Here is a 13,128-nt window from a genome sequence, read left to right as displayed (position 1 = left end):
CTGATTTACTGATTGAGACACAGCGAGGACCATCATAACCTAATGGAAGAGAGAATTTCTACTGTGATCTACATGTCTTTTCCATTAATTATAATTTAAATATTCTTGTATCACACATTTCCACTCCTTTATCCATCTTATGTGTGACGGGTGCATTACCCTGCCTTCTCTATTTTTCCCTTCTTTTCTATTTCTCTTGTTGTCCCTACGCTTTCCCTCCTATTTACTGTATTTACTGACACTTACTGATATTACTGGTACCAAAGGAAGGGATAATATTATTGATGATACAACTGGTTTCCAAAATAAATACTGGAGATGTAACTATGAAATGCCAATGTTTATCACTGATCATTTCAATACAGAATCTCTGAATAAGGAAATGATTGAAAGCGTTGAATGATGCCGAGTGACTTTGACATAAACTCAAGGGGAAGAGCCATGGTATTCTCCTCTCGCAGTATGTAACAAGAGAAGAACCTATTCAAAGTACAGGTAGAATGTATATGAAACCTGCATAAAACAGCTTAAACAGATGAATGTAAAGCTTATGCCATATACGTATTCATGAGAGATAAATACTGGCTCAGTGTGTACATTTGGTAATGGTCAGAAGAGCGTAAGGGTCCTTTGAAATGGTGCCAAAAAGAGGCTTTTTTTTTTAGACAGAAGAGACAGCGGATAGATGAACGTATGCCACGGATCGAAAAGAATAAAAGTCATCAGGTAGTGCATTCCCTGATGATAATTTGTAGGATATAGTTTTGACCAAACCTTTCCTCTGGACTGAGTAACTGTTGTTCAACAGCGTTTTTCCCCCCTTTTGTTTATTTTATTCTCATTAAGAAACTGTTTCTCCTTCATAACTATATTGCTCATTAATATTCTTATTGTTTGACCCATTCTAGTGCGTGCGTCCGTGCGTGCATTAAAATGCATATCATATATACAGTTGCGTAGTTCCTGAGACATGTATACACAGCTCAGTCGTCCCGAATCTCTTTCTTTCTCTAAAAAATATCACATTTTCAAAAGAGTAATTATGTAGCTTTTACAGACGTTATAACCTGACTTTTACCTGAGTTATAAGAAGAGTTGTCCGTGAAATGAACTACATGTGGCATCCAATAAATGCGTACAAAAGAAGGCTATTCTCCGTTCATACACTCTCACGATTTCTTTTTACCTTTGACAAGCAGATGCAAAGTCCGTCAACTGTAGCCGCGCTCAGTGGCTCCTCCAGATGTTGAATGGAACCAGATTTGCCGTGTCGAACGTTATTTTTTTTTCAAAGTGCCAAAGCGAAGAGCGCGTTCCAATTGGCATGCAGGTGCGCTGTCTGTGAAGGATCCTTGTCAGACCAAGCGGCTTCGCGACATAAAGATTTTTAAAAGCCTCATTTTATGCTCAGAGAATACGTTCGGTACTTCGCTCTCCCTTCTTAGTGCTGTGGCACGCAGCGCTCTACGGACGCCTAGAGCCTAAATCACGTCTCGGAACTTGTCACATGGTACGCGTGTTACAGTATGTTGTTAGAGAAGGCTGACAGTGCCTCACATAATATGTTCAAGACTGGCATTATAAATCAAATTTTCTAAACCCCATTCATGCACCAAGTCGACACATGTAAATTTTAAACACTTGTAGAATTACATTAGCTGCAGTAATCATTGGTTTGGCCGATGAATATAAATGTTCTATTCAATAACTGTTTTATAGCATCAGTACATCTAGAAAAACTACCAAAGACCTTCCCTTTCTAATTAATAAAGGGACATTTAGAATAGAATCTTAAATCTGTATTGGCTGGGTCTTAAATGTGAATAGCTAAGCTGCTTTGGATAATTGGACTCTCCATGGCATTCTCTGGTTCACTAAACATTTCAATTTGCACCTCCTAAATCTTTTGGTCTAATCAAGTGAGAGTTCAACTGAGAACTGATAAGGCAAATTAGATCTTTCCAAAGTTAGATGTATAATGCTATGTGAACCACATTGTCTTCATAGTTTCTTTTGAGGTAGCTTGCTGCCTTGGTGGAAAGGGACATCTGGTAGGTAAAGTTATGCACATGGAGCTTGAGGGCTATTAGATCTAAAACAGATAACATAAGGATAAACTATTGCGATAGAATTTATGCTAAAAGTTCTCAAAAGATTTCTGTTAGAGCATTTCTACTGTCTCTGTCTGATTGGTGCTGGACAATGCTGAGTTAAATTTAATTTTACTGTCCACGCGTTAACTGAACATGTGTAAATTAGCAAGCTAAACAGATGTTCATAGAAAACACTGACCAAAAAAAAAAAAAGACTGCATAGCTTTCATTTTAAGTACGGATTGTAGATACAGGTGTGTTTCACTTAAAAGGGATCAGAAACTGTAATCTACATTTTTCTACCAATTGCCTCCCCAGTTGTCCATTCTTCTCCATTGTCATACTTCATCAGAATAGCTTGTCATGCTCCAGCAGATCTCGTCTAGCTAGCATTATCAACTGAATGTTTTGTTCAAAAATGGTAGATTTTCTTGATGTGGACCCACTGCGTGAAAACTATATGTGGTCTGAAAATACAAGAAAATAGTTTGGTTTTGTCCAAGGAACAACCTGGTATTTTTTTGGAGTGAACATTTCCATTTAGCAGTGTCTCTGTTTTCTTTCTTTTTTTTTTTTTTTTTTGCTATTGGTGAATTCTGAAAACAACACAGAGACAGGAGGCTCTAAGTGCTCTCAGATGTTGCAAGCACTATGCTGCCATGTACTGAGATGGTCTAAAGTCTTTTAACAAGAATACTGACACGTGGCTAATATTAACAGAACACCTGACAGTGTTAAAATATGAATGATGTTATGCATTTTCTTAATTGCAGAAATGAACACATTAACATTCTCAAAAAGAAACCAAACAACAGAAACATTTTGATACATCTTTACTTTTATGTTATGATGTTCATGGTTTCCACTGCCCTACTCATAACTAGCATTTTCCATTGTTCACTTAGGCACTTCAGTCAAAATCAGCTGGCCAAAATCACTTAACATCACTGGTACTGCCCTATCCTGGCTAAGATCATATCTTACAAATAGACAACAGTTCATTAGCATCAACAACTGCACCTCCTCCATTGCTTCTTTGTCCCAAGGCATCCCCCAGGGTTTGGTGCTTGGTCCTCCTCTACTCATCCTCTACATGCTCCTCCTTGGTAACATCAAACATCGTCATGGTCTCCACTTCCACTACTATGCTGACGACGTCCAGCTCTACATCTCTACCAAATCCATCACCACTGCAACCCACTCCACTCTGATCAGCTGCATCACTGATATTAAATCACGGATGCGAGCCAATTTCCTCAAACTAAATTGCCTCTGTCCATTTATGGTACATCATCCAAAGTCCTAAACAAAACTCCAGTACATCCAGAACTCTGCTGTACGCCTGCTCACTCAGTCCTGCTCCCGTGACCACATCACCCCTGTCCACAAGAAGCTTCACTGGCTTCCTGTCTCTCAACAGATACATTTCAAAGTTCTTCCCTTCACTTACAAAGCCCTCCATTAACCAGGCCCCCTTCTACTTCACCAACCTGCTCCATCTTCACACTCCTTCTTGAACCATCCGCTCCCCTGATGCCAAACTCCTGTCGGTACCATACAGGACCTGGGTCAACAGAGCTTTCTCCATAGTTTCTCCCTCCCTCTGGAATTCCCTCCCCAAACACATCCCAGACTTTACCAATCTGTCCATGATCAAATCACCTCTCAAAACACATCTCTTCAGAACTGTTTTTGATGTGTGATTAATGTTGAGCGTTATATATTTTTTTTATTGCATTGTTTCTTATGATTATTTTGCATGTAAAGTGTCGTTGAGTACCTTGAAAAGTGCTCTATAAATAAAATGTATTAGTATTATTACTATTATTATCATTATTATTGTTATTATTATAATTATTAAAGTGTAAAAAAAAAAAAAGAAAAAGAAAAAAATCACTGATGTGCTTTGGTGAGTAGCTATGGTTGAGAGAAACAAGCATTACCCAGTCGTATGTTCCAGTCTAATATTTGGACGGATCAGCTGGGTATTACAGTCAGCTATACCAATCCTCTGAGCATCACTGAACTATCATGCACTCAGGTCACTGAAGACTTATCAACCCTGAAAAGGACATGAAAAGGGAGGATAAGAGCAAGATAAATACACAGTGACACAGGAGATCGATAGAGTATTGATGTTATAATGGTTTGGGTTATGAATGATAAAGATGGTGAATGGTTGCCCTCCACAACATTCTCGTCATTGATGATCCTTGTCCTCGACAAGCAACATCGTAGGTCTGGACTGGAAACGTTACCACTAGCCTACGAAGAATTAAAATAAAAAGTCTGGTTTATATTCAGTGGTTAAAAACCTTCTCATAGGATCAATATTTCTGCGCAGTTCTGAATCAAGAATAATTGGAGTGCAAGAGGGCAGATAGGGGGAAGACTGATTGTCTGCTCTGGAGGCTGATATTAAAACTCACTTTAAGCTCTGTCTCCCATTCTGCTCTGTTAATGCTTGCACTAGCGCCATGAATGCTGAGCAGTTTTCTCAGACAGGGATAAAAAAAAAAAAAAGACCCATTCTAAAATGACAGGGAACTGATTTGGCTTAAAACTAAGCTTAAGAAAAAAAAAAAAAAATCAAGATGTAAAGTACATAAAGAGGATGAAGAAATTGTTTTTAACAGAGAGAGACTTTACAAAAGACAGACAACTGCCACTTTCAGCATAGGCCAGGGGCCACATCAAGAATGCATGAGGTAAAACAAAGTAAAAAAAAAAAGTGAAATGGACGTAAAATGGAGTCAGTTTTTCTAAAAAAGACATCTGCCTTCTCATTATGGAGCCTTTCCTCAGACTGTCTTACGATCACAGGCTGTCTGTGACTTTGACTTAAAAAATAGTCCAATGGAAACACAAACTTCAGGAAGGACAAACCTGTTGAAACAAAGGGTCTAAATGAACGCAGACAGACAATAGAACCATTTTCATACATTTATTTATACACAGTATCTTTTACAACAAACACAGAGACATACTCTTGCAAAACCTGGTGAAGAAAAGCAATGAGAGAGAAAGTGGCATGATATGAACTAACCCATTGACTTCTCTTAGACTCCACGTACCAGTTCATAACATCAGGAGTATGTTTGATCAAATTCATCCCGTTTAAGATGATAATCTTTTAAATTCTATAAACGTAGACTCTGAAATGTGTACTGGGAAGGTTTTTGGAACAGCGCTTGAAATATTTTCCCCCCCTGTAATATATCACTCTAAATTAATCTCTCATCAACTTAAAATACTCACTCACCCAACGACTCTGTAGGCATTCATTATCTGAGATGCTCCTACACATTTGAACAATTCCCATAGACTCTCAATGTGAGACACTTTGTACAGACATGAGCAGAGGATGCAAGGCTGTTATATAAATACATACGACCCCCTCCTGCTCTATTTTAGTAGAATTCTTCTGACAGACTTCATCATACATTGTGAAGAATGCAATTCTGAACTTAAGTCATCTCAGGTTTAATTTGCCCTCGAAAAATATATGAAAAATTATACCTAATGTAGCTTTCTTTCAATTAAGAAAAAATCCTGTCAAAATCCTGACATAAAATAGACCTAGAAAAACATCCTCTTTTGATACATTTCTTTTAACTCTATAGAATGACCAAATCCATTGATAGAGCACCTGATTGTTATATTAGTTTAAATTCCACTGATGGATTTGGCACGAGTGAAGAACGCTGGAATGGAAAGACCATGCGTGTGACCTTTAGTCTGTCTGAGGTATTTCAAGGGATGAATCATGAAAGTGGCTTTTGTTTCAGACTGAGAATATCATAATATAGCTCATCTATATGCTAGCATTGGTAGTAATACTTTAGAACATGTGTGATTTTTGGCACAATAGAAGACGGACATTTTTAAGATTTGAAAATGAAGGATAATCTGGTAAACCAGCAACACTGTGTGGAAATCGAGTGTGCCTATTTTTCAGTCGAATTCTCCATCCATCCATCAATCTGAGGAAATCGTGAAATGGGAACAAAAATGACAATGCAACGGATCAAAAGATCAAGGCAGGACAGGCATCTGACTTGGCGTGACACAGTAACTCCATGCAAGAGACCCGGGATCTTTGTATCATGCAACACGGTTTTGCATGCTTTGTGTTGCCTACCCTTACATGCACACAGTGAAAGCAAAAAAAAAACCCCAAAAAAACAAAAAAACAAAACAGATATATGTCAAATCACTGATAGGATCTAGGCAAGAATGCATTCAATCAACTCAAACATCACAGTCAACCCTAGATACTGTTTCTGAAGTAATATTACATTATAAATAAAAAGAGACAAGTAGCGGTTAGATATACATGAAATACATATTACAAGTTTGCTGATACCAAAGCTATCAAATATTTTGCCAAACTAATCTTCATTTGGGATCATCTAAACATGTAGAAATCTTCAACCATCTAAGTTAGTAAAAGCACATTCAGTTCCTGGTATAAAATCTGCCAGTTACTTAAGTTTTTTTGAAACAACCTCTTCAGTATTTACAAAAAGATGAATATAGTGTACGTTTAACAGTAAACATATTAACTGATATGAGAAGAAGGTACAGAGCGAAACATAAGAGGAAAACAAAACAGAACATATTTTAAAACTAAAATCAACAAGAAAAAAAAAAATGCAACCAATTTGTTTGAAAAGAACTTTCAAACGTACAGCATAAGACGGAATGTACGACCGAAAATAATGTAACACTTGGTCTCAGAACACCAGAGTGGTTTTAGATAGCGAAAGGATCTACCTACCTACCGGTTATCCTACTGTAATGTACACTTGGAAATTAACATGCAACACAGCATTGCATTGTGCATCTGGGACCAGCACTAGCATTATTTCAAACAGAAAGATCCACTTTCATTCTGACGTCTAACGACAGCTCTCGCTCCGCAGCAACTGTGAAGATATTCTCTTTGTTTAAAGGCCATCAGATGCAAAACAGAATTTTTTTTTTTTTTAACGATTGTACTCTTTATTAAGTATATACATGCACGCTGTTTGTTAAACAATGTGATAAAACCTTTTCATCCACGTGCCATTTAAACACTCTTAAAGGGCCCAAATTTTATGGAAAGGACCGCTGAGTCCTGCCTCTTCCGATGCCGGATTACAAATTACCTTTTCATTTCTTGCCTTGTTTTTTTCATTACTGTTTACACCTCCAAACTGGTTTCACTTATTATTCACATAGTCTTTAGGTCTTTACAACCACTTAAATCCAAAACTAACAATCAGTGACTAATCCCACGACAGATAAGAATTTTCCTGCTCAAACTGCAAAAGCAAGCCAAATGGTTCCAAGTCAGGAGAAAGGGAATCCTACAGAGTTTTAATTATGAAACCAATATATGCATACAGAGATAGATATAAAATCTTTCAATGCTGTATTTTTTTTTTGGCACTCCTATTACAACAGATATTCCATTTTTCATTTTATAAATATATATAGATATATGTATATCAATACATCTTCATGTCTAGTATGTTTAGAAATGGCAGTATATAGGAGAGACAAAGAGAGGAGGGCACAAAGACTGGTATCAGAATGCTTCACACATAGAATACAGGCTCTGGGAGAGGAGACCTCTCTCATGTCTGAACACGCACTGAAAGCAACACTCTCAGGTGGATCAGTGGGGCAGAGACTCTCTCACACCAGTATGTCTGTGTGAGGAATAAGTTCAGAGGGACAATATATATATCTATAAAAAATACGGACAACGAAGCAACTGTCTCAGGTTTTTCTTTTTTTTAGGAACGTGTTGATGCAATTTGGCTCGAATTCTCAGAATTTTTTGTGCTATACATCTATATCAGGGAGCAAGTTTTTGTTAAACAGACCAACCACACAGGCCTATTCCTGGTCTCCTTCCGTTTAGATATGTTCAGATAAAAGGAATTAAAACACATTTAGAGAGAGAGAGAGTTCACAGACTGGTTTGGGGGATTTTGGGTTGGTTTTTTGGTGGGTTTGGGGCATCCCAGTGCACTCTTGTTTTCTCCTTCAACCTTTCATCAGTCTCCTCATACCACGCTGTGTAGAGAGGGGTGAAGGAATTGAGGGTTGACGAAGGAGAAGCCGGCAAATTCGCTCTGGTCAATGTTGGCGATAACCAGTTGGTCTGGGGGCGTTAACATGGGCTGCGTACGTGTGAAGAACTTATCGAAGTTTTCCGCTCCTTTCCCGCACTGTGAATAAAGCAAAAAAACACAGTTACACAGTGAATTTGTGAGAGAATACCTGTCATTGAGGTCTTTGTCTTTCAACGCTGACGTAAGAAGCCCATGTACTATACATAGAAGGTGTATTCAGTGAATGGAGTGGTTGTGTGAGGCTCATGTATAAAGAGTTATATTTAGGACTGTCTTTGAAGCTTGGAGCAGCTGTGACGATGGCTTCAGGCCTGCCGTGCACGGCTGGGACCCCTTTCAGAGGAGTGCACAGAAACCCCCTGCATAGGCAGAGCACAGAGTCTTTAAACCTCCCATTCCATACACACAGACCCATACTTGCCAGGGTGGCCTCAGAAGGGGATGAATCAGACGCACATACACACACACACACACACGCACACACACAGTGTGAGAGAGAGACAGAGAAAGAGGAAGTGCACACCATAGGGCAGCAGGATTTGATACAGAAACATCAGAAGGTTTCTAAATAGCCTATGTATTTTTTTCTCATTTAGGTCAGGTTGGCTGAGGGCAAATTGAATCAGATCCTCACTGGTGCTGGTGTAAGGAAGCCTCATTCAGCTCTCTCTTAGGAGCACTTTGTGTACAGTGCTATGGCCCCAGGTACTACTCTACAATGGCCAGCTTTCAGTAAGTCAGTCAAGTCACTCTGACTGATACGTAATGACAGTAGCTTTATTTTGTGTGTCTGTATTTATTTTTAGCTGAGAGTCTTCTTACTTATTTTAGATGTGTATTATAGACCACAGCAAGAGAATGAGACGAAAGCAGAGGGGAAAGGTGAAAAAAAACAAGAAGAGTACAGAGGAAGATATCAGAGAAACCCATGTATGTGCTCGCAAACTTAAATTCCTCATGTTCACAAACAACTTCAAATACAAAAAGTACAACCTACGATGTCATTCTTATACCCTGAGTTACACTTTGAATGGATAAGATGTTGTAGGTCTGACATAGGAAACACTTGTTAATCCACATCAATGAGAAATTTTCCTTTCCTGAGAATAGCCCTTTTTATTTTTATTCTTTCTTACCCCACAGTGATTACTGTCTTAAGACATTCGTCTCTGAAAATGATGAGGGCAATTATACCTCCCTTCACTGGAAACTCATTAAAATCAGATACACAAAAAGAGTTTAAAAACACACATGGGAGTCTTTGCTTGAGCCCAGAATAATGTAAGCAACAAGTCAAGAGCAGGGGGGAAAAATGCAATAGGGAACTGAAAATGTCTTCGGAATGATGACTCAGATCCAATCAAATTTGAATGACTATTTTAAAAATAGTCAATCAAATTAAATTCTGACTAATCCACACAGCTTTGTTAATGGAAAATGCTTCCGTGTCTATGCACTAACACTAACTCAAACACACACACACGCACAGACACACACACTCACCACTTTGGGTTTGAATGGTGGCTGAATCTCGCGGTTCTGGAGTCTCTCCCAGTCGATCCGACGGAAGAAAGCTTGATCTCTGATGTCCCTCTCACCCTCTGGACCACAGCCCAACCGTTTAGAAGGGTGCTTAGTCATCAGCTGTGTGTGTGTGTGCGTGTTTGTGTAAGTATGTGTGCATTTGTGTTTATGCCCGTATATATTCGTGTTTATATATATATATATATATATATATATACATGCATAATGGTTGGAGGAGTTTGAGGAGTTTATGGTGCAACAAAAAAAAAGAAGAAGAAAAAAAAAGAAAAGGAGAGAAAGAGAAAGAGAAAGAGAGAGACCATTATATCCTTTCTGTCTTCGCCTCTTATACTCACTTGATGTTTATTTAATCATAAAGAATACACTTGTGTCATGAAGTTATCAAGGCGGGTAAGTTAGTTCAATTTTGTAAATCTTTTTTCTTGTCAATATTCTCTGATATTACTCACCTAATGGCCATATTACAGTGCGTCTAAAAAGGCTTGGAAAAAACTAACCCAGCTGCCTCGTTTGACAACGATGGCGCAAACTGTGAGAGATCCTTTCAGCTGTGTCAACAGCATTATTGAGGATGACATTTCAGCTAACTGAACTGACAGTGTTATTAAAATCTCATATCTGTTCATCGGGGGCCTCTGAAATGAAACGGAATCCTATCAGTAAATTGAAATTGAAATCTCATTTCCCCTGTGAATAACTGAAAAGTTTTATGAATATTAGCCAGACTGTCCTTCTTTTTTCCCTCCTTTTTCTCTCTTTTTTTCTTTTTGGTCTGTGTGAAAGCTGAATCTAATACACAGGGACTGTACTCACCCCCTTGCAGATGGACACAGCTTCTTTGGACATGGATTTAGGATACGACACATTGTGTTCCATTATAGACTGGAAAAGCTCATCTTCATCCTCACCATCAAACGGAGGCTGTAGGAAAGGAGAGACCATTACGCCACCACAGCACACAGGCATTCTAAGAGCATCCTTTATGTAACAATTAAAGTACTTAAAGAGAGAAACGTCTTACTCTTAAAGCAATCTAAGTTTTTTTTTTTTTTTTTTTTTTGTCTCTCAGCCAGAAGTAATTGGACTCAAAAATCAGCAAAGCAAAACCAATTGGGTCGTCTTGGTTACCACATTTCGGCCCGACTTTGAGGCATCAGGCAGATTCAGTAACTCTCTCTATAAATGAGACACAGTGGGAAAACTCAAGCTAAAGGAATCACAGCAATAGACTTTTCTGCATGAAAGCGGGCAATTAAGGTGGGTTTTGGGGCGGCTCTGAAACAGCGCAGACACAGATGTGGAGCGGCGTGAAGTGTGGCCGCGGTGCTAATCGCACAGCCCTCTCGAGACACGGAGCATCCTGTCTGACTCAGTCAACACACAACAGGTGAGAAGCAAAGGATGACGCAAACTTCAGAATGAAAGAGAGAGTGAGAGACAACCAAAAATAAACGGATGAAGACAACAGCGTAAGATAAAAAAAAAGTAATGAAACAAACAAGACAAAATGCAGTAAAATACAGCAGTAAAAACAAGAAGCGAAATGCACATGTACGTATGTGCGAGCACAATCTTCAATTTGTAGTACAAAGGATTACGTAAGAATTCTAACCTTAGTGCAGTGTTAGCACACTGTACTAGGTTCACTCTCTCCGGAAGAAATAATAAAATAAGTTAAAAATACACCAGAAGAATGAATTTTTTTGTGTGTGGTTGTTGTGTGCAAGTCCAATGTGTGGTGAGTACGTCTCTGTTTCTCATGCAACACACACCCTTGTTACTCTGTTGCTGGGAAACGTGAAGCTGGGCGACGCGATATTTTTTGAGGCATTCGCTAATCACTGCAGGGCTGCAATCAGTGTCATTCAATAAGAGAAGGGGAAAAAGCTTCAGAGTTGGACTGGAGTCATCAGAGGAATGTTCTGGAATCTAAAATGAGTCGGGATGAATCCCCCCCCCCCCCGCCCCCCCAACCCGTGAAGGCAGGTGCGTTGCCACTCACCTGACCTGCCAACATCTCGTAGAGGAGAACGCCATACGCCCACCAGTCCACAGACTTGCCATATGGCTGGTAAGCGATGATCTGTCAGAAGAGAGGTGAACATAGACATGTCAAAGTTCTTCCGTTTAACTGACTGTGCACATGTTATCCAATATGTTCCTGTGGGCTCTTATCCAGTTTGCATCACTGTACTGCAAATCCACAGTCCATCATTAATTACAGAGGAGCCTGCCTTGCGTGCTATTTTTATCATCTGCTTTAACAAAGAGCTCTTTATTATCACCAACCAGTCCACTCGCCCACACACACACGCACACACACACACACACATGCACGCGCACACACATGCACGCACGCACACACACACGCACGCACACAAACTGAAGTACATATACAGACACGTATATGTGCATTTGCGCATGCACACACATCTAATTATTCCTTTTCTCAGGATTAAATGCATACTAATTCTTTCTAAACACATACTAACTCTGTCTGTCAGTGAGTGTTGGAAACACACTCTGCTCCCCCATGCCCCCATCAGCCCAGTGGTAAGACAGCAGGTTGAAGGTCAGGTCTCATTGCCCATGACAGGACCTGTGTGAGTCTCTCATTTCAAAACTATGGGACATAAACATCATCGTCATTGTAATGCTGTTCGCACAGCCGGACACATCTTAGGAAAAAAAAACCAAAACCAAAACAACTGCGCCGACAAACTCGAAATGAACACATCAGAGAAATTGAGAAAAGGAGAAAATGTGTTAGATAACGTTTTCTGCCGCTCTCCAAACACACCTAAAAATGGATGATTAGATCTAAGAGAACTAGATTTTTCCGCAGCAAAGATACAATAAAACGCAGGGATAACAACTGCCTTTAAAAAAAACAAAAAACAAACAGTATGGCCACATTCAAAACACACTCAGAGCCTTCGACAAAGGTCGCTCCTTTTTGCCTGAATACATATGATATTACGGAGGACATGGAGGTGGCCCTAAATCAGCTGCAAGGGCCACTGTCAATCAGTTACTCTAATGCTGTGGGGCAGGATGATATGGGACACAGTGTAGCCCTGAATTCACTACTGTCCCCCCCAAACATTTTACGTCCCTACACATTTTCATCTTCAGCACTGTAACTGTGTGACGTTCCCATCTGTCACAACCACTACAGTTACAGAACAGGAATTACACACCACGCACAGCAGATTCGCCGTCAAACACAAAGGCACTGAAAACGCATTTTTCGCATTGTATTGCAGTTTATCGCTCGCATTTTCACGCATGTACACTCAGGTCATAGGTGTGCTATCAATTACAAACGAGTCATTTTTGTAATCCATTTTCACGGAGAAACAATT

At 39.4% G+C, this 13,128-nt stretch overlaps 1 protein-coding gene across 2 annotated transcripts in view; it reads right to left on the bottom strand.

Moving 5' to 3' along the window:
- Positions 1 to 8,149: 8,149 nt before the first annotated feature.
- prkcab (protein kinase C, alpha, b) overlaps positions 8,150 to 13,128 on the bottom strand; it is a 90,603-nt gene continuing 85,624 nt past the window's right edge. For both annotated transcript variants that reach the window (XM_030789861.1, XM_030789862.1), the window contains 4 exons: positions 11,766 to 11,846; positions 10,577 to 10,684; positions 9,722 to 9,862; positions 8,150 to 8,314 (listed from right to left, as the gene is read on the bottom strand). In XM_030789861.1, the coding sequence (XP_030645721.1) occupies positions 8,150 to 8,314; positions 9,722 to 9,862; positions 10,577 to 10,684; positions 11,766 to 11,846 (495 nt within the window). The remainder of the gene's footprint in view (positions 8,315 to 9,721; positions 9,863 to 10,576; positions 10,685 to 11,765; positions 11,847 to 13,128) is intronic.

The sequence above is a fragment of the Chanos chanos genome, chromosome 13 (assembly GCF_902362185.1).
Source record: "Chanos chanos chromosome 13, fChaCha1.1, whole genome shotgun sequence".
In the NCBI taxonomy this organism is placed as follows: Eukaryota; Metazoa; Chordata; class Actinopteri; order Gonorynchiformes; family Chanidae; genus Chanos; species Chanos chanos.
Note: the sequence above shows the minus strand (reverse complement) of the source record. Positions and strands in the feature narration are given on the sequence as shown.